Source organism: Hesperophylax consimilis, chromosome 4 (assembly GCF_061612785.1).
Source record: "Hesperophylax consimilis isolate HC1 chromosome 4, BYU_Hcon_1.0, whole genome shotgun sequence".
Lineage (NCBI taxonomy): Eukaryota > Metazoa > Arthropoda > Insecta > Trichoptera > Limnephilidae > Hesperophylax > Hesperophylax consimilis.
Genome location: NC_142839.1, coordinates 40,678,883 through 40,701,410, shown reverse-complemented (window position 1 = coordinate 40,701,410; position 22,528 = coordinate 40,678,883). Strand labels below are relative to the sequence as shown.

Genomic DNA, 22,528 nt, shown 5'->3' with positions numbered 1-22,528 from the left:
AATAGTGAGATTAAAAGAATTTGGCATTCTCAGACTATAAAAATATCACCATTTGTTATTTCGGCTACTGGCAATATCTAGCTTTCTCATTCAAAATTTAGGGGTATTAGATCTGTCAAAGAATTTTTTTATAAAAATGCAAAAATCAGTCATTTTAAATATATGTAGGATTACGAAAGATTTTTTAAATATTTATATTGAGGGATCAGTAGGATTTATAGGTCCAATTAGAAGTTCCGTCGAGCAGAACCCTCTGATATAAAAATATCTGGAGTCGGTGAATTATTTTCCCAGTTGATCTCTGGTGATTTGACGTGTTATTTTTGTATTATTTTGTAATTATTATGCTTATATAATGCACTTGCTTAATGTGGATGACTATATGATCATTTGTGGAAAAGTGTGTGAAAGGGTTTAGTTTTTCCTGTGGGGAAGATTTAACCCGGACATAAAGTCGGAAAATATAAAAATAATATTAAAAATAATATTAATATTTTAGTATTTAAAAGTTATATTAAAAATAACATAATTTAAAAAAAAAAAATCCAAGTCTTCTCATTTTACCATGCTTTATCTTGTTTTATCCCAAAAAGAAGATTAAAGACTAAGGAGGCGGGTTTGGGTACCGCCGCCCCGGGAACCATTTATTGTATAACCAACACCTCTGCTATAGGTCACCCCAAGTGGTTCGCTACGTTTGGTGACTTAGCAGGGGTGCCCGGGTTCATCAGGTGAGGTGTGTTCAGGATGCGCCTACCCACCAGCTGTGTGGCATGCCAGATTGGGAAAGGCCGGTTTGGGAAATCTCAACCATCGCCTAACGTCGCAGTGGGAGGGATATACTCAGACATCTGTCACTCCTGGATACACTGATCCCTAGATTCCTACCCAACCCTCATATCGTTTACCTTCCCAGAAATTCCTCTCCTTCCTTTCCTTAAAAAAGACCCTCCACACAGCATCCTCAAAGATGACATAGACCATGAGGGCATTTTTTGTCTCATGGCCTGTATGAAAATAAAAACAAACCACTTCAGTAGAAGCTAGAAACTAAAGACATTACCTAGATTACATTTATTTCGGGAAGAATCTTGCAATAATACATAAATATAGCAGCCAATAAGCCCCGGGAAGGATAAGGTCCTGGGTTCAATTCCTAGATGCGAATGAATCTTTTTCTGTTTCAACTTTTCGTTTGAGAGTCGCTAAAAAACATATTGTCTTCAATGATTAAACTAAAAATTTGTTCCTACCTGAGAGCCAGTATCTGACGCACTTCCTGCGGCGTCAGCCTCCAGGCCGCCCCGGCCGCCCACTCGGCCGCCTCCGAGGGCTTCTCCACAGCCAACAGGGCCGCCGCCTGCGTCAGACGACCAAACCTGTCGCGTGCCGAGAAGGAAGATAGCCCGCCCAAGTAGGAACACACGCTGCGGACCTCGCGCTCTACAATTAAACCGCCCAACTGAAGGAAAAAAGACATATACAAAATTAATAAAAACATTAAAGTAAAGTTAAAGTCCCAAAGCTTAAAGCTGGTAGAATTGTGACACGTACAATTAAATAATGTTAACTTACTTTATGCTTGCGAAAACAGGGGTACCAGGCGAGAAAATGGATTTAGTTTTTAAACAGCTAGGTATATCTTTGAAAATAATACATATATTTTAATGAAAAGTTTTACATTAACATTCTGAATTTACATTACATTCTGAAATTAATCCTTTTTTTTGTAAAAGGTCTCCGTAAACTGAAGTTGAAGTCAGTGGTGGGCCATTTATTGATTTTTTATTTGTAAAAATGTATGTATTTTTTATTATGTTACAAATTTTTTTTAATTTTTGTTCGAATCACATTACAAAAAAAACTTCCATATTCCGGTGCAATAAGTGGAAGGATGTATTCCCGTTTTACGAGTTTAAATATAGTTTCATTTTGATAAAATATTCTTCCATACAAAAGACGAGGATTTGACGATGGGGAAGACTTGGTTCACATTTTACACTACATATACATGTAGTTTGGACCCTTACAAAGAGATTCGTATAAAATATATATGTAAAATTACACTGGTCAACACATTTTTTGTCCCTCTAACGAAAGTAGCCAAATCTGACAGGAGATTTCACGCTGATTTCAGATATGTGATTAGTTTTTTTCTATCACGTCAGGTTTTTATGGGTTTTAAGTTTTACTAAAATGTGTATTAATTCATATTTATTCGTGAGTTATCATTGATTTTTTGATTTTTTGACCATCCATTCCACTTATTCATGCTGCAAACATGAAAGAGAACTATGACAATATGAAGCTACAGTTAACAAAAAAAAAATTTGTAAAATACTAATGGAAAATATGTGGTGATCTAAAAATAATAGGGCTCCTACTAGGACTGCAAGCGGGATATACAAAGTATTGTTGTTTTCTGTGCGAGTGAGACAGCAGAGAAAGGAAAAACCATTATGCCAAGAAGGACTGGCCTACTAGAAATCACCTTAAACCTGGCACGAAGAATGTTCAACATGGTCCCTTAGTAAAATCTAAAGATATCTTACTTACACCCTTACACATTAAATTGGGTTTGATGAAAATTTTTGTAAAAGGATGGAAATGGCATGATTTACTTAAAGCAAAAGTTTCGTTAGATCAGCGACGCAAAAATTAAAGAAGAAATATTCGTGGGACCACAAATAAGGGAGGTCATGACTGATCCGAATTTTATAACAGTGTTGAGACCAGTCGAGCTGGCCGCTTGGTCAGCCTTCAAGAATGTTGTCGAGAATTTTCTGTTGTCGAGAAGTCATTAAAGTGAAGACTATATCAGCATTGTGTCTGAAATGCTCATGGCCTACAAAAATATGGGATGTAACGTCACTAAAAATACACTTCCTTCACTTTCATTTGAATTTTTTCCCAGAAAATATGGGAGATGTCAGTGACGAGCACGGCGAACGATTTCACCAGGACATTGCGGCTATGGAAAAGTGATACCAAGGAAAGTGGAGTCCATCTATGCTAGCAGACTATTGCTGGACCCTGCAGAGAGACTCTCAAGATACTCACAAGCACAAATCAGGAGCAAAAAAAGTTAAATCCAATTAGTTTTGAAATTTTGTTAAGTAAGTACCCGTCATACTATGGAAGAATTATGTGAAAAAACTTTGTTAAATAAAATTAAAAAATCTGACCTATATAATTTTTTTTTTGTTTCATTTCGTGTTTATGGATACTAAATACATATAAAAAAATTAGCTATGCTTAAGGGACTGCACTTAGAAAAATAAATGTCGACCAGTGTTATCAGACAGCAATGCTTTTTCCGCCATTCAAGCAGGACCAATGTAAAAGGTAGAACTACCCTTCCCGCACAAAGTGAAGGAAATTAGTAATTAGAAGAAGAGAAGTTAGGAAGTTAGTCCTCATCATTATGTATTAGTTGATGAGTAGGCAGCATTCTGCTGATACGATCATTTCTAATTTCACGATTAGTCAATTCTTTTTTTCTCTCCAAATGAGAATCTAATCCCATTATTATATCTATTATTTATGTACCTCCTACGTCTGTCTAGACACAGGAATACAGGAGTAGTGTTACATAAACGATTTGTAACAAGGTGTGTGGATCCTTTTACATATATTATATCTATGGTTTCGGTGAAGTTCAGCAATGATGGATTTACCATTGCGTACTGGCCACATTGCAAACCCTGAATTTTTGGGTCGCTACGCTTACCATAACTGCAAACCCACCACCAAAATTGCACTTCAAAATGGAGCAACATTTCATTCTTTTTTCAACTCCCCACAGCAGTGGAAACCCTTCTAGGCTGAGGATCGACGAATCCGCTCTCTAATTTCGTCATAATTTTTTAATTAAACTGGAGACTTTATCCATGCATATTGGAAATCGGTCATCGGCTCATCCTGTATCCGGACTGGCATTTCACATGAAAAGAGCTGATGACAAGGCTCCAGGCTCCAAGGCTCTTTTGCGGAAGGATTATTAATGGGATTTGCTTACTTCCGCCGCCGAATCAGGCCGAAGTCACTACTTTTTAAGTAAGCAAATTTTATTTTTGAAGGCTAAAATAGTGATACTACAATGCGAGTTGCCTATAGACTGTCGGATTCATTTATAGACGAATCACTGAAAGGAACACACCCTCGCTACTTCCTCAGCTCCATGTAATTTGGTTTATTCCCTTCGCCCCTATGGGCAACTGTTTCTTACCTGCTCAACGCATAAAATTTCCCAATCTTCGCAAGTTTTTTGACGGCCGGCATAGTCCAGTGGTAACGCATTGGACTGCCATTCCGAAGGTCGCGGGTTCGAACCCGGCGTGCGCAAATAAATTTTATTTGATTAATTTGTGTTATTTCACAATTAATTAATTAAAATAATATACACGGTGTCCGGAAACTCGTAGTACAAGCGGGAAACTGGAGAATCTACACCACATGGGGAACTCAAAAAAACATAAATTTTTTTTTTTGAGCATTTTCACAAAAAAAAAAAAAAAACCAAAAAAAAATATTTTTCGGCTATTTTAGGGTTAAAGTTTTTTCTGGTGTTTAGGGTTGAACAACAGATGTTTTAACCCTGCAGAGCAGAAATATTTTATGATTACACCGGGTTAAATGAAGGGTGATTTCAAAATAATGCTTCAAATCCGAGTTTCTTCATTTGTTTTACTTTCAAATAGTTTTAATTAGTTGGGTACTTTGATCTTCAGTAATAATTTATAAGAATTTGATTAAAAAAAAAAAAAAAAAAAATCAACTTCTAACTCGATTTACTCGATAACGAAAGCTCAAATCAAAAAAAAATATACAACAAAATCGACTCCAAATGTGATGTAGATTCACCAGTTTCCCGCTTGTACTACGAGTTTCCGGACACCCTGTATAGTATATTTGCGGCACGTTCCAGAGTGGAAGATACTACCAGTATCGCCCTGGTGTAAGACCACCATTCAGAATTGAAACGTTGCTCCAAATGGCTTTAGCCGTGTTTAGTGACTAGATCTGAATAGCCAGGTACTTCCCCACCTTCCTCTTTCCCTTCCCCACTTACCTTCAGCCTCCCAACATCCCCCAATTGGGGATGCCATAGTCTCACTGGCTCCAGACGGGAGCAGTTGGGACTCTTGTGAGGTATTCACTATAAAAAAAAAAAAATAAAAAAAAAAAGATGTTTGTTATAGTATACTAAAAGCACTATTTGTTTGTTGTACATATCAGTGGCGGTCTGTGACTTTTCAGTGAGCTAGAGTAGCAAAATTGAAAAATAACATTTAACATTATTGAAGCTGAAAATTTTTTTTTTTAATCTAAATTTCAATTTTTTTGTACGAAGATCTTTAGAAATCTTGTAAAATCTTCAGGAATGCATCCCAAACTGAAAATTTTTTATCTAAAAAATTAAAAAAGAAAAATTTTTCAATTACAACATCATTAATGTCGTATTTTTCAATCTTACTGAAAATTCACTGACCGCCACTGGTACATACCCGATTGAATGATGACTTCAAGATGAGCTTCTCCCATCTCTGGTTGCAATCAACAGTCACAGTGGTAACGAGGGAGTCGAAGTTGGCTGGAGTGAGGGTCTCCTTGAAGGGACTCAGAAGGCCATCCAGATTCATAATCAATGTCTGGGCAAAGTTTTCTTCAGACTCGTAGGCAGCAAAATCGTCCTGCAAACAAAAGAAGAAAATAATTATCTCGTTTCATCGGAGAATAGAAATGATACTTTTTTTTTTTTTAAATTTAAGTAATATCAAATTTAATAATATAATTATTAAGTTCTGCAAGTATTTGTTGTTTTTTGTTATTGTTACAGCTGTTTCGGCTTTCAAAGCCATTTTCAAACTGTGGTTTTAGCCACGTTTAGACGACTTATTTATATGATTCTATTTTACCCCCTCCCAGTTTAAAATGATTTATTACAGGTTAACCGATTTACTGATAAAATATAAAGATAAATAAAGATCTTGCCGAAATTTACTACCCTTTTATTTTTACAACACAAGGACACTGTCTTATCAAAATTCCCCAATTCCAAGACTTCACAGTCTCGGAAATAAATACTCTGATCTGGGAGATATATTTCATCTTAAAAATAATCAATATAAATATTGTTTATTTCAATTCTTTTATAGATCGAGACACAAATAGACATCTATAATTTCCGCAATATATATATTTTTATTTTTATTTTGAATATCTATTTATGTGAGACTTCTTATCATTTTTACTAATGTATCTTATTTTATTAAATGCTTTTGTTGTAACATTTAATATTTTTTCTTTTTTCGTTGTATTATGTTTCCTTTATTGTTTTAATTTTGTAGAATCTATAATAACTGTGATACTCTACTATTAAACTTTGTGGTGTGTAAAAGCCCATTAGGGCGTGTAATAATAATAAATAAATAATAATAAATAAAATAATTGTGACAATAGATTGTTATCTTAATTGTTTAATAATGATGTAGCAGTTATTAATTTATTTAAATGTGTTATTTTGTTTAGTTTTTGTGTCCATACTTAGAAGCGGGGAATAAATAATTTTCCTTACTTTATTAATTAATGTTATATTAGGGTCATTGGTTCTTTTATTAATTTCTAATTGTTCAAGTAAATTTAATCTAAGGCCCTTCCTTTCTATATGAAAGGGTTTAAGTTCATTGTTGTCAAGCGGGATGTGATTATTCACTAAGAGATGTTCTGCGAATTTTGAAAAAGTGCTGCTGGGTTTAAAAATAAACTGTTTTTTAAACCCAATAACAATATTATTAAATATATAAAATTAAAATTAAAATGGAGTTCTACAAATTAAACTTAATTACAATAAATAAATTGAAAAAGTGCTTTTATTATTATAACATTGTTTTGTTGAAACTGACTTACTGTAATTTCATTGTGTATAAAATACTTCTCATTTTTGGGTAGAAATGCAGATATTTATTTATCTACCAGTGTAGAATTAAGAATTGTAAACATGAATGATGTGTGAATTTAGTGTAATTATGAGTAATCGAAGGAATGTGGGTTTTGAATGTTTGTGTATGAGTGACCACTGCACCAATCAGAAAATATGCCTGAAGGTAAAGGGGAAAACTCACCAGGGTATTTTGAAGCATAATTCCCTTCTCATCCAGTTAATCTTCAATTTGGGAGGCGGGTTTGGGTACCACCGCCCCGGGAACCGTTTATTGGATAACCAACACCTCTGCCATATGTCACCCCAAATGGTTTGCTACGTTTGGTGACTTAACAGGGGTGCCTGGGTTCGTCGGATGAGGTGTATTCAGGATGCGCCTGCCCACCAACCATTGGGAGAGGCTGGTAGTGCAGACCCTTTGACCTCTCCAAACGATCTCTCGACCCATCACCTTGGTCGCAGTGGGAGGGATATATTCAGACATCCGTCACTCTTGGTCACACTGATCCCTAGATTCCTATCGAACCCTCATACCTTTTTTCCTTCCCAGAACTTCCTCTCCCTCCTTTCCTTAAAAATACCTTCCACACAGACTTTGTTTTTGTTGCACATCAATGACCTTTTGACATGTGCACCGATTCATTGTTACGCGGATGACAGTACAGTTCATGATAGCTTTTTGTTTGACAAGCCCCCAAAGGGCACACAAACTCCAACGGCTCGGAGGGCTTTGAAGCAGAGAATGGACGGTTATCTCGAGAGTATTTCCTCCTGGGGTAAAAATAATCTCGTCGAATTCAATGTTTCAAAGACCCAATCCTGTCTGATTACGTCTAAAAGGGATCTAAATGATAATCTAGTCTCCTTCAACGGAAACAATCTTCCGAAATTATTTTCTTCAGGGCCTCCTGTGTGGAGTTAATATTTTTAAAAAAATTAAAAAAACACAGCAACCCCCAAAGTGACAGGCCCTGAGGGAAACTATTTTCTTCAGGATCTCCTGCGTGGGGTTAATGTGAAAAAAAAAAATCACAACTTATACTTACGAAATAGCGAACCATTTATTAGCACGCGCGGCACTAACAAAAAAAGCAGGTATTTATAGTAACGAGCAGCAGAAGGCGGGCGGCGAACTTCATTAGGCGATAGTTTTATTATTTACTTAAAAAGGTGATGAGCAAACTGATACTGCAATGTGCGCGAGCGGGGAGGTAGTGAGACGGAACGGAGGAGACAAGGTATTTAGGAATAAGAAAAACTACAACAATATTATCTCCAAGTACAGCAGTTTTGTATGTATGTTTAAATGAGTGGTGTATTGTGTAAATGGCGTAATCAATTAGGAAGGAATAGTGATAAAAAACATTTTGTATAACAATTAATATGTGAGTAAATTTATTGATGGAGGAATGCTTACTTCACTGGGTTGGTGATTGTATTGATTGAAGGAATCAATCCATGGATTGAGTCTTGGTTTCACAGCACTGGACCTTAGCAGCTGGAGACCATACTCCGCCACACTCCTTAGATTCACAGTCACACCGGAGAGACCTACAAATTAATAAAAGTGATAACAATGGCAGATCGCATTAACAGGTTGTAAGTGAAAACATAGTTAGCACAACTTACATCAGAAGAGACAGACACACCCTAATTCAAAATCTGAGTATCATTTCAATACGCTGGAAGTAAACCATGTGACAATTGTTTTGGCACTGGGAGGGTTCGAGCATGTCTTCAATAAATTATGATATCATTGGTACATTGACCGCCTGTGAGCGCACATCGAAATAACCAGACCCTGTGCAGAAAAGTAAAGTTCGCTAAATGCAACATCAGCCGTTCACTCATCATGCGTTCAGATAGAGAAACCATAGCACGGTTTGCTTTTACGTCCAATAGATGGCACTGTTTTTTTAAAAAATCCTGTTTCTCCAACTGATTTTAAAAAAGGATTTTTTCCAACAGATAGCACTGTTTTTCCAAAAAAAATGTTTTTACCTGTCACAGGTAACATCTATATGATATAGGTGTATAAACATACGCGTATTCGAGTGCAACGCTGTGTCAAAATTTCAAAGCAATCGGTGAAGAACTTTTAAAGATTATGAACAAACAAACATTAACATTTTTATTTATATACATAGATAGAAAGATTTGTAAAACTGTCAAACTTATCAATACCCTAACAAAATGTTCAATTTTGGAAACAAGCCGAACTTTTTCATCCGATTTGTGTTTCGCAATTATAATGCAGCGAAAAATTCCCACGCCATTGTAAAAGAGACTGCTTATTCCTAAGCAAATTTTATCTTTTGAGACTAAAATAGTGAAACTACATGTGAGTTGCTTGTACACTGTCTCTGCACAACTTTTTTTGTTCCTCTCACCCTTATGGGCAGCTCTGTGTCTTAGTTATTCTGTGGTTAGCACACTTGTGATGTTTTGAATACTCACATAAAATAAACGAGACGAACGTACCCCAAAAATTTTTTTGTTAAGACTAGGAGAAGATGACAGGCAGGGTTTTTTTAAAGTAAACACGTTCCCACGGGAAGGGAGCAGAGATCGATGGGACAGTCGGGTTTTGAACTTTGGTACGTTGACAGCTCCGAGAAATCGATACAAATCAGAAGTGTTGTGTGAAATTACAGTTAATTAGTGAATTCAGATGGTGTTAGAAAGCTTTGTTGAATATTGAATTAAAGTGAAATATTATTGAACCTGTGTTTGTGTGAAGTGAAAGTGGTTGTACTCAGTGAGGATAGAAAATTGGATAATTTGTAGAGCGCCGTTTTGTGAAAAAATCACCTCAGGGGCGCTAGGTGTTACACAAAAAAAGCCAACACAACGTTCGGTGAAACCTTTTTATACTGAACCGTCACGTGAAATGATTACGTTCAAGATCGTAAACCACGTAGACAAACTAGGGTGCACACACTTGAAGGGGTGTGTAATAAAGAGAGGGGCAAGGGCTTGTAAAGACGGCAGGGAGGACATTCCTACCCCGGATATATACATAACCAAAGCCTTATGGAAAAATTACCTATGGGACTTAAAGAAAATTTATCGTAGAAAGAAGAGAAGGAAAAGTTTGAAAAGAACAGATCATTACACACTTCTAAACCCATATAGACCGTTTTTGAATAAGTTTCTCAAATTACCTGAGAGACAGCTTTCTAATTTTCCTCTTTCACTGTCGCTCATGGAAGAATGCTGCTGTATTATTTCACTAAGCATGGATTGACAGAGGGTTTCCACGTACTCAATGCTTACATCACTATTGTTCAGATGTGCCTGTGGATAAATATAATATAATTTAAGATAGTGAAAACACTTTTACATATGCATACCTAAATCAACTATTACACAGCAACAATTATTACACAGTGCACAAAATGAGTTTTTAGTCAACTTCCAACATGTGAAGTCAGTTCTTTCACAGAACCTCAACCCCCACAAACAAGGTACCTGCTCAAAAAAGGAAGCCTGTACCTTAATATGTTAATGTGCTGATCTCTCGTTCTATACAAACCGTATTAATATATATTCACTATGGATCAGGATTATGATGTCCATACTGTCAGTGCAGGATATATTTTTCAAGATGAACTTTCTTAGTATAAACCTTTTTTTTACTTCCCACTTAAAATTTTCTGATGTTAGCAGGTAATCATATCCATATACTTCAAAATCATTATTTTAAATAAACACTGAGCATACTACATTCAACTAACTTCATTCAACTAACTACGTTCATACTACATTCAAAGTTTGGTGATCGCGCTTTCGGAGTATCTGGGCCGAAGGCTGGAAAAAACTCCCTCCGGAACTAAGATCCATAACAAGTCCAACAGAATTCAGGTCTAAACTAAAAACTTACCTTTTTAAGCTGTCGTACCCTTAAATTAAATATACCAATCCTAAGAGAAAGTCCAGTAATATTCAATTTTTCAATTTAGTCCTAAATCCTGTATCTAAATTTCGCCAATAAACAATTAGATAATGTTAATTAAGTGTTAATCTCAAGTGACCTACCAGGTAAGTATTGTACTGTATATTTTCTCCATAAATAGTTAAGTAATAACATAGATCACTGAAGAAATGTATTATAAGTTTGTACAGCACCCTTGAGGTGTTTTTGCACAAAAACGGCGCTATACAAGTCATCCAAGTATTATTATTATTATTATTAACTACATGCATTGAACGCACAAACATACTATATTCACAATATAATTAAGTAGGAATATTGCATGTGACATGAACAATGATGATCAGCCACTGACTCAATAGAATTTACGTTGAATTATTAATACAGACTCTGCAGAAGAATGTCTAAAAAATTTTAAAAAATTACTTCAATATCTCTCACGTAGCGAGCAACAGCTATCTTCGGGACCCGCACTGACGACAAAAATAGATAACTTAATTACTATGAGGATTCGCAATGGATTTGTTAAAACTGCTTTCGCTAGCTAATCAATGGGTGATATCAAGATTTACCTACTCAATATTTATCCAGAAAGAATTGTAATCAATAATTACTATTTAAAATTCTCACAACCAATAGTGTTCTTTTACATATCTTTCAGGTAATAAAATGTAAGGCTGTCCGAAAATAAAAGAAGGAGTAGATGCAAAATGGCTTAATAATTGCTACAAAAGCAAATAACATATAATATTATCAAAGTACTAAGTCTTACCAAGAACGTAGCCTTCTGAGCCTCTGTGTCGGAGGGCTGCAGTCGACCCTGCTGGATGGTGGTGTGGATGGCGGAGTAGGCCTGCGCCAGGTCGAGGTAGCCGCAGGGGTAGCCCTGGCGCAGGGCCTTGCGCAGAGCCTTACACACGGAGCCCTCGAGGACGCCGCTGGACATGTTCACCACGGCGCATACTCCGTCAATATTACCCGTTGATGAAGCCCGTCTGAAAGTTAAATTAAAGAAAATTGGAGAATCTGGTACCTCTCAGGATGCACTAAACTAAATGATAATAAAGATATGAAGCCGTGTTGCAAAGAATATTTACATCTTCCTTGAAAATTTGCTAAATTGGAAGGAACAGCAAATATGTAATATAAAATTATGAGCATAAACGTATTATGTATTTTTTTAAGAATTTTATGGTGCTGTTTACCTGATGCATTTCCTTATGATGAAGAATACATCATCAATCAAACTGGTGGTCAACTGGCCCTCTTCCAGCGCATCTATTTGTATGGCAATCTGAACACTTTCTTCCATGAAATACCTTGAATCGAAAAATAAATTTAAAAAAAAAAACATTGAAACATTCTATGTAGAAATAATAATAGTGATAAAGATCTGAGCAAAATGACTACCTTTCCAAAAGAAGATAATGTCCAAGTAAATCTTGTCCAGTCCTGCTGAGTGCTGATTTGGTTATCAATGTGGTCAAATCATTCTGTAATGCGGTCCGTTTTTCAGTGTCACTTATTCCCACTTCAATATCACTCTGAAAAACAATGACAAATTAGATTAGAAACTACGGACAACTTAAATAGGTGATGCGATTTCATTCTAAGTGAATTTTGGATTATTTTTTATATTTCTTCTGCATTAACTAACGTGTTCTTAAAATGCAAAATTTTATAAGAGAACTCAAATACATATTTGACTTGTCTGAGACTTTCAAAATTTTATTTGGACATTATAGTTGGCTGGCATCCAAGAAATCTTCACTACCAACAATAATATAAATCATATTTGTAATAAGCATTTACTTTGTGGCTTTTCATAATTTACAATAAAAATATATAAATTTGTTTTAGACCACTTTAATTTTAATAATACTCTACCGGTTTCGAGAGAACCATTCCTTCATCAGAAGAATATTAAAACTCTTCGTTTTCTGACGAAGGAAGGGTGCTTCCGAAACCGGTAGAGTGTAATTAAAATTAAAGTGGTCTAAAACAAAATTTATATATATTTATTGTAAAATAATATAAATCTCCGATGACACTTAAAAAAAAATAATAAAACACCTTTTGTATCCAATCCTAGGAAATACTTCTTGCAAAGTGGATGGATGGATCAAACTTCCACAATATGTTATCCATTCTACTAATATTTTAATTTAAAGCTCGATTGGATTCTTATTTGGAAAGAAGAAAGGATTAACTAATATTAAATTTAAAACAACTTGAGTACTGTTAAACTTATTGTGAAATCATATATGAGTGCATCAGTAGAATGTTGATTAATAATTAATAACGTCCTTTGTAGGGGCTTTTACAAATGAATAGTAATAACTATGTATTAATACATTACATATTTGCTATACATAACTAAGCTGTGTCAGTAACAATCTTTTGTATTTGTTGAGTGATGAATTAATGATGCCCAGTGACTCCACAAGTACAATTATTTCCCTCCATACAATAGTATCTCTTTTCAGTAAAATGCATCTTTTACGACCGCACTCGTGGCTTGTTTGCAGCAAGAATTTGTTTTAAATAATGGGGATCAGAGAGAGAAGCAAATTTTTTTTTTTTCAGTTTGAAGAGATTTTATTTGATATCTCAAAAAATAGTAACGGGAAAATTTTTTGTAATAAAGTTTATATGATTACTTGAATAACAGATTATGTGACGTAAACAACAACTTATGTATCGCACAAAACTCTCGATTGGGAGAAAGTTATTAATCCTCTCCAATGCGAGAGGGTTAACCGGATCTAAATAACACGGTACATCGATGGCCTAGCACACATATGTGTTAAGTGCAGTTTTAAGTAAAAACAATTACGTGTTTTTTAAAGCATTTATCAAGATTACTTGATCTGTAAATGGATGCTTCATACGAAATTTACATTAAATATTTCATTTAGAATGGATAAAAAAAAGATATTCACATTAATTATAATTAACATGCAGTAGTCTTATAAATCAAATTTTCAAATTGCACTTAACACATGTGGGTATCTACATACGTATTTCCAAAGCTTTCTCTTTCCACTTCTCCTATCCAATTTAACACGTTGAACGCCATGTAGGTCACCTCAAAACGAAAATCGTAATTTTTCTCCCATAGCGCCATGACGGTCACCAGTGACCGCAGTTAATTTTCTTGATTTTCATGGAAAATTTTGGTCAAAAAAAAAAAAGAATACGTTTTGCTGGTCGCCGATGCCATCTGAGTATTTTTTTTTTCAAATTTAAAATGGTAATTTTTCTTCATTTCCACAATGGCGTTCAACGTGTTAATCATGTTATCCATTTCACTTTTTAAAAAAATATTTCCCAATTTGAGTTTTTCATATAACCATACAAAAAAAAATAATAATACTAACTGTGACTCTCCGCTTCAAGAATTTGAAGAACAACTCCATCCTGGAATGCATAACTGATACTTCTCCGATCATTACATCCAAAGCTTTCGGGTCAAGTTTCTCTTTTGTCGAACCTGAGGAACTAGATCCACCATTCTTATTGTAGTCATTGATCTGATATGTAATCTTATTCAGCTGCCGGTGTTTGGTAAACTCAGTCATAATCCTGCTAGCCTGCCTATCGCATTCCTTCTGCAAGACAGATATAGCGGGCAATAGTCTACCAGGTCCATAGTAAGTCTCAATGAGCGGTTGCTGAATCTCTATAGTTTTGGCGATAGACTCAAATAATGAGGTTAACGTATCAGCAAAGATAACGCTTGCTCTTTTATCCGTGGAACTTGTGTCTAAAGCACTGTGCAATGACTTTTGGGATGTTTCTTGAATCTGAAAAAACAATAGTAAAATTATTTTTGGTACCTACCAGTGGCGGTCGGTGACTTTTTCTAAAAGGGATGCTGGACATCAAATGTTTATACTCGTACTTACTACGTACTTGATATCAAATATACACATCTACACGCTAGCCCACGAACAAGATACAATTAGGTACCGTCTAAAATTATCTCCATAAATCCATTAAGCTCCATAACTCAATATTTCCAGTATCCAGAATAAGTTTTTTTTCCGCAAATGGCCGAGAAACAAAACTTTTCCGCATTAATGATTTAATTATACAACCACTCAATCCACTATTATCATTTAGAACACGTTGGCGAAGTATCCAAGCTCAAAGCAAACTGTCAAAGCAGCGCGCGCATACAATCCAATGGATTAGTAATAGAGTATACGACTCTGTGCATTATACATATGAGCATTAAAGACGGTTTTTGCACGTTGGATGCTGTCATTAATATTGTATAAAGTTGACGAACATATTGGCTTATGGGTCTCAGTGCGCATGCGCGGAAAGAACGTACATTCTAGCATTCTTGGATACGGTTTACACATCACTTCCACACCACAGTGTGTTTTACGCGTTTCACAGTTTTTGAGAATGTATGTGTATTTAGACTAGCCCGCGCTGTTTGTACCGGGATGATAATATACACTATGTCTTATAATAATAATATTTTTTGATTTTTTTCAGCGCTTTTGTGTAAAAAAATCACAGTAAGGTCAATGTGGAAATATTTAAATTACAGTATTTCTGTTTACTATATCCTACAAAGAAACGGCCTAGATGAAAGCGACACTCAGAACCGAAGAAGCTATAACCTGAGAACGAGAAGAGCCGACCCCAACAGCCTACCTAGGCAATGAGTTGGAATAGTGCTAGGAAGAAGAAGAAGTATTTCTGTTTACGGCTAGAATTCCAAATCTTTTTACTCTAAAATGCAAGGGATGCGGAGCATCCACAGCATGTATGGACGGACCGTACCTGGTACCTACTTCACATGATTCTAATGTATGAAGGATTAATGATATTATATTAAAAAAAAAATAAACACACAAGTTCACTTTAAATTAATATTGTTGTTGTATTGATTGCAGAAAACATTAACCCTTCCTTTCTTACGGTGCTGGAAAATCCCTCAAGCTCCAGTGCTGTGTACTCAGTACAAAGGGTACATATCAACACATTCGCTGCCAGGAACTTTCGTTACCATTAAAATTATATTTGATTTGTCCACCTATGGCACTGAATTGGTTAATTGCACATGAACATAAGTAAAATATTATAAATTAGTGCTGAAAATGAGGAAAAAACATCAGCCACGCATAAAACGCATGATACGTCCATTAGCCTGCAGACCGCGAGCTACTACTGACAATCACGCATTGTGGCACACAATTTATGCAAAAAAAATACACAGTTCTAAGAATTAAACACAATAACAAGCGCACTTTAAGTGAGATTACAATAAACTGCGCTATATAAATGCCATGTTATTATTATTATTAACAATAAATAAACAAAACGATAGTGACATACTTTAGAACAGAGGTAGACAGCGAATCTTTGAAGGCCATCATCGTGCATTCCTAAGAGAGGAAATATCTTGAAAAACCTCTCCACAGATGCCAAGTCTTCTTTTTTGACAGCTTCATTGAATCTGAAATGATTAACATGAAAATATCCATTAATATTCTGCACGAAAGCACCTGACTTGATGTATTCAAATGCAGGGAATACAGTTACAAGGAGGCTATAGTAACATGACTCAATAATATTAACCTCTTAAGGACCACGCCCGAGTATACTCGGGCGGTCAGAATTCGGAATTCATGCTAAAGAAAATTTTTAATTATTTTTTCACACTATGCACCACAACATCAATATACAGTCCCATTTTGGGCCCTAAATGGCTTTTATATGAGGATATATATTTTGATTAAATAAAATTCATTGATAAAAAAAAGGTGTTTTTTTTTCCATTTTTAATTTTTAAATGATTACTGAAGGGGTTAATAACTAAGCTAAACATATTATACCTAGCTCTCTCATTTAAAATTTAGGCGTATTAGATCTGTCAAAGAATTTATATATAAAAATGCAAAAATCAGTCATTTTAAATACATGTATGATTACGAAAGATTTTTTAAATATTTATATTGAGGGATCAGTAGGATTTACAGGTCCAGTTAGGAGTTCTACCGAGCCGAACCCTCTGATATGAAAATATCTGGAGTCAGTGAATTATTTTCCCATTTGACCTCTGGTGGGTTGATATGTTGTTCTTATATTGTTTTGTATTTATTATGCTTATATAATGCACTTGCATAATGTGGATTGACTAGATGATCATTTGTGGAAAATTGTGTGGAAGGGTTTAGTTTTTCCTGTGGAGAAGATTTAACCCGAACATAAAGTTGGAAAATAAAAATTTATTACATTTACTTATGTGTACAACTGTACGGAATATAGTTACGAGAAGGCTTATAGTAACACTAGCTGACGTGTTAGGTTATCCTTGGGAGATAGTCATATATCATAGAGGACTTTTCTAAAGGCCTATTTAAGATATACAACTCCATAGTTCCATTATTTTGAAGTATCTCATAAGGTTTAGCCAACGTTAGCAATTTAAGTGCCGGAAAATATTTTTTTACAACTTGATTATAAAACATTGACTTTTCTCTACTTTCTATGCATGTATATATAAAGATTAGAAGAACAAGGCGCAAAAACAGACAGATGCGGATAGCGACTTTGTTTAATACTATTTAGAGATACCTGAATAATATTAATAAATAAGCTAAGCATAATTATGTATTTCTTGATCACTGTTGGACTAAACTACTATTTTTTATTTTTTATTTATTTCTTCATCACCTCAGGGGCGCTTTACAGTTGATGGAGGTATCAAAAAAAATATAAATATTACAAAAAGAAAGTAAAGTTAAGTTAAGTAAAATGAACTACAGGAACAGGTGACACAAAGATAGAAGATTGATACTCTGAAGCAAGAATCCTAGGTGGTGAAGAAACTGGACCAGCTGCTGCAGCGAGAGTCCACCCCGTCCACCAACAGTGCCAGCACGAGGTTCGTCATCCGTCCAGGTGTGTCTGCTGCTAATAAAGCGCTGACACAATATCTTCACATAGATAACAGACCTTGGCAGCACCGCTTTGATGTTCGGCGAATCCATCATTCATCTCAATATAATCCTGTTCCTGGTGATTGTAGAAGCGGTGCATTATGCCCGCAATAAAAAGCAACAGTCGGGATAATAAATTACCCTGGGCGTAGTGAAACACTTTCTCGGGCCTTCCGAGTTACCGAGAATTCTGTTGAAAACATCCGGCGTAAAGTTCTAATAACTGGTTGTTAAGTTTATTTAAAATGTTGATTAATTGGTGAGGTGATATCTCACAAAAGCGGCGCTGTACAAATTGTCGAATAAATAAATAAATAATTGATTTTAAAAATAATTTCAAAGGGATGTTGCCAAATTTCCCTTGAAAATCCTAAGAAAAACAGAGAGTTAAAGGATGTGTTGGAGGACGCGTCCAGCTGCCGCGAAGGCTACATACTAATTATGTATATGCAATGTTTGTAAGCCCATATGGGCGTAGAATATGTAAATAGTATAGATGGGGGGTGAATACTTACCACTTCTGTGGGTTCTGAGTAAATTTGCTCCTACTACTGTGTTCTACTCTATTTAGTTAATTTCTTAACTAAATAGAGTAGAATAAAATAATACTTTCTTTAGAGTGTCTGTGGCGGGCGGGTGGGCGGTAAGGATATAATTTTTATACAAAATAAACGGTTTTATTGCGAGATGAATCTGGTTTTGAAAAACCCTGCATAACACCCGGGCACGTATTTATTTTTCCGTGTTCAATAGGAGGCAGTACTAGATTTTAGAAAGAGAATAAGGAAGTTGAGTCCATTTTTTTTATTTTTTTTTATCAATGTTCGCATTCAAACTTAAATACTGGTATTTTTTTTATTTTTTAAGTTTGTTTTCATAATTAAATTAATTCTTAAAGTTTAAATTTTATTAAGCCCGCCAAAACGAGTGGAATCCGAGCGGTAAGAGGCGGGGTGTGGTGTGACGTCATTCGAACTGTGAAAACCACGTCGCATAAGCATTTTGTATGGAAAAATTTGTAATTCTTCAACAAGGAATTCCAGTAATTTTTTTACCAATGTTAACCGTCTATTAGAATTGATGTTATTAAAAAAAAAAAGAAAATTGATTAAGATTTCATAGTTAAATTAATATTTTAAGTTAGAATATTTGCTTTTCTCGCCCGGTACGGTACTTGTACGGTATTGCCGTCGCTACTTGTTGACGTTCCCCGCGCGAATTCAGGACCACCGCGCAGAAAAGTAAAGACCGGTAAATAAATAAGAAAATAACGGTTTACAGCCCAGTTCACTGTGAGACTTTTCTGGGCGGCCGGCGGCCTGAAGTGTATCACATGCTATGTGACATGTATAATAATAAAAACTTCTAAGTTATGCAATAAACAACATATTATTATAAAGCACTATACGAATATGTATCTTTAGAAATCCATTTCATATAATAATAACAACAAATACGTACATATATTTGACAAACCCAAATAAACCTTTGGCCTATACACCTCTCTCATCTAAACCGACCATCTCTCATGTAATAGAAAGAGATGCACCATAGGTGATCCGTTGTACGTACAAGTCACGACACATGTGATGTCAGAATTTTTTCAACCAATCATGGAGCGTATACAGTCTATTGCTATTGAATGCTTTTTCAAGAACGTTTAACTAATTCTAAGAATAATAATATAGAAATATATTTATATATTTAGAATCGATATTTTTTGATCTACATGAACATATTTTTTATAAGTCAAAATATTTTTTACTCAACTTCCTTATTAGCATAACAAACCCGTCCATATTTGAAGACAGTACTGCCGTACTGTCTCTTATTGAACACGAAAAAGGAAATACACAACTCGGACAACGCCGGAGACTTCAACTATATATTATCTATCTATATATATAACGAAGTGTCAAGCTGTGGCGATGTGGCTTTGTTTTTTATACAAATCTACTGGTTTATTCTGAAATTGATGAAATTTTGCAAACTTGGCCTTCAAAACAAGAGGAAGGTCACTGTCTATGTCGGAATTTGAAAAACTCTGTGTAAAGCCGGGCATTGCCGGGGACTTTGGCTAGTATATTATATAAATCAAGAAATTAAATGGAAATCTAAGAGAATTTAGATGTAATATGGACCTTTCACTATAGCAGTAAAATGATAATAATAGTAACCTGTTAGTAACAGCAGTTCTCAGTTTATCAGCCGCGTTGTGCAGCGTGAGACAAGACTGGTTGACAGCGCTGCTGCTGACGGACCTGTTCTCTATCTTGGCGCCCTCGCTGTCTGAGGTGTCCGACACGTCTGCTGCCGTCTGCCGTAGGATCAGGGGGTCCATGGATAGGAAGCGGTGCACGTGGGCCGCACCTGGAAATCACTAAATACCTTTAAATAACCACAACTTTATTTAAATTAGCATCTTAGAAATAACAAAGATTAAGTTGCTTGAAAAACTTCACTGAATTCCACTATAGATTGTTATCATTACTCCAAACTCCAATTATTATATTATACAAATAAGAATCTAATAAAAAATCTAAAATAATAATAACATGGCATTTATATAGCGCAGTTTAGTGTCATTTCACTTCAAGTGTGCTTAACTATAACAAACTTAAAAATGGTAATTCAGTATTAGTGGTTCTTAACCCTTTCAGTACTGAATTTCAGGCACAAGTCATAAAAAATTGAAAATTGGTGTCTAGACTAATGAAATAATTTCAAAAATATTTTGTTTGAAAACTTTTTTGATAATTGTTATGTTTATTGTTGTACAGAGTGTCCATGTTCATGGACAAATGGTTACAAAGGTATAAAATTTTATTATGGTACTTTTGTATATTGAACCTTGTAAGTCATAAAAAATTGAAAATTGGTGTCTAGACTAATGAAATAATTTCAAAAATATTTTGTTTGAAAACTTTTTTGATAATTGTTATGTTTATTGTTGTACAGAGTGTCCATGTTCATGGACAAATGGTTACAAAGGTATAAAATTTTATTATGGTACTTTTGTATATTGAACCTTGTAAGTCATAAAAAATTGAAAATTGGTGTCTAGACTAATGAAATAATTTCAAAAATATTTTGTTTGAAAACTTTTTTGATAATTGTTATGTTTATTGTTGTACAGAGTGTCCATGTTCATGGACAAATGGTTACAATGGTCCCCTGACCATATTTCTTCGCAACCGTCAAATGCATTTGTCCATGAATATGGACATCGCTTTTCAAACGTAACTTGTAATCATATAACTCAACAGAACTTCGTAACTAAACATTTAAGAACCATCGTAAACATTTAATTTCCATGAAAAAAAATGCTCGGATAAATTAGTTGCTACAAATAATAAAGAAAACTAATTATATTGTAGTGTGTCTTACCAGGCAAGGGATGGTCTGTTTTCTCCATGGCTTGTTTATCATTTTAGTTCTTGAAACTCCGTATGATGGCAGCACCACACTGCTCTACTAATGTCCATGATCATGGACAAGTTGTTGTAATGATCAAAACCTAGCAAATAGCGTAATAACTAAAGATGAAAGTCGATGTCCACGATCATGGACATGGGTACTGAAAGGGTTAAAATTATTCCTACAGTGTGCCTTACCCCATACAGATCTAATATTATAGCACTAAATACACTGTTTATACAAAGTGATGACAAAACTTAGAATAACAATAACAGCAGGACAGGACAAAACAAGAATAAAAACTAAAACATAATATAAAACAGGAGGCAGTTTGTGCTCAGAAATGAGAATTTTCTGAGCAGACATTTTAAAAGGTACAATAAGGAGACAACCGAAACCAAACGTTCAATTATTTTCTGTAATGGGGTCTAGGGAGAAATACCAAGATCTGGGAAGGAACAGAGAGTTTTTATAAAAATGGAGTTTTTAACAAATCTAGGGAGAAATGGGAATCAGCGAAGAATCTAAAGATTTCGTTTTCATCCTAAAATATTCTTAGAAAAAATTTCACCAGTGAAAAATGCATCCTCCATTAGGTTATCAATAACATTAGCAATGAGGTGGTGAGAGGTGAAAAAAAAATGTCTGCCAACAATCTCTACTGTACATTAATGCACCAACCTTTTTCGTAATCTTCATTCTTCAAGGCAGTCTGAACTCCCTCACTACAAAGCTGGAGATCAATCAGATCGTGAACTCTCTGTTGACATTCGGATACTCGACTCTGAAAAATATTTAAATAATGAGAAAGAAGAAAATCTTGGTAAAGCTTAGGTAAAAACTATTGACATTGTGCGCTTACCCTGGCTTCATCAAGCTGTCTAACTTTTGCACTAACGTTCTCTGCTAGGTTAGATGTAAATGTAATTCTTTCAGAGAGATTACAAGCGTCGCCTTTGAGGTTTTGTAAATTGGGGAGGGCCTGACTTATAGAACGTAATTTACCTCCCAAATGGCACTGTCTTTGAATTAAAGCTTCGAGAGCGGCGTTAACCTCGTCCTAAAATAAAAAATTTAACGTTTGTAAAATATGATAACAGGTTGATTTAAATTTAGTATTTAGAAAAATCATTACCTCTTCCTTTTCGATTTCCTCGCAGGCCTGACGAATCCCATCTTCATTTGATAAATCATATTTATTTTCGTACAAAATTTTTGACATTTCAGATTTGTTGACTTGTCAAAATCATTCGACATTCGGCAGTCGGCACT

At 35.0% G+C, this 22,528-nt stretch overlaps 1 protein-coding gene across 1 annotated transcript in view; it reads right to left on the bottom strand.

The window, feature by feature from the left end:
* The window catches only part of Cog4 (conserved oligomeric Golgi complex subunit 4), a 111,021-nt gene extending 88,493 nt beyond the window's left edge, over positions 1–22,528 (bottom strand). The window contains exons 1-13 of the mRNA XM_089631481.1: positions 22,392–22,528; positions 22,119–22,316; positions 21,938–22,040; positions 20,017–20,209; positions 16,233–16,353; positions 14,258–14,683; positions 12,288–12,421; positions 12,083–12,196; positions 11,650–11,872; positions 10,108–10,240; positions 8,361–8,494; positions 5,508–5,693; positions 1,254–1,462 (exon numbers count right to left, since the gene is read on the bottom strand). Of these exons, the coding sequence (XP_089487607.1) occupies positions 1,254–1,462; positions 5,508–5,693; positions 8,361–8,494; positions 10,108–10,240; positions 11,650–11,872; positions 12,083–12,196; positions 12,288–12,421; positions 14,258–14,683; positions 16,233–16,353; positions 20,017–20,209; positions 21,938–22,040; positions 22,119–22,316; positions 22,392–22,478 (2,261 nt within the window). The 5' untranslated portion in view covers positions 22,479–22,528. The remainder of the gene's footprint in view (positions 1–1,253; positions 1,463–5,507; positions 5,694–8,360; positions 8,495–10,107; positions 10,241–11,649; positions 11,873–12,082; positions 12,197–12,287; positions 12,422–14,257; positions 14,684–16,232; positions 16,354–20,016; positions 20,210–21,937; positions 22,041–22,118; positions 22,317–22,391) is intronic.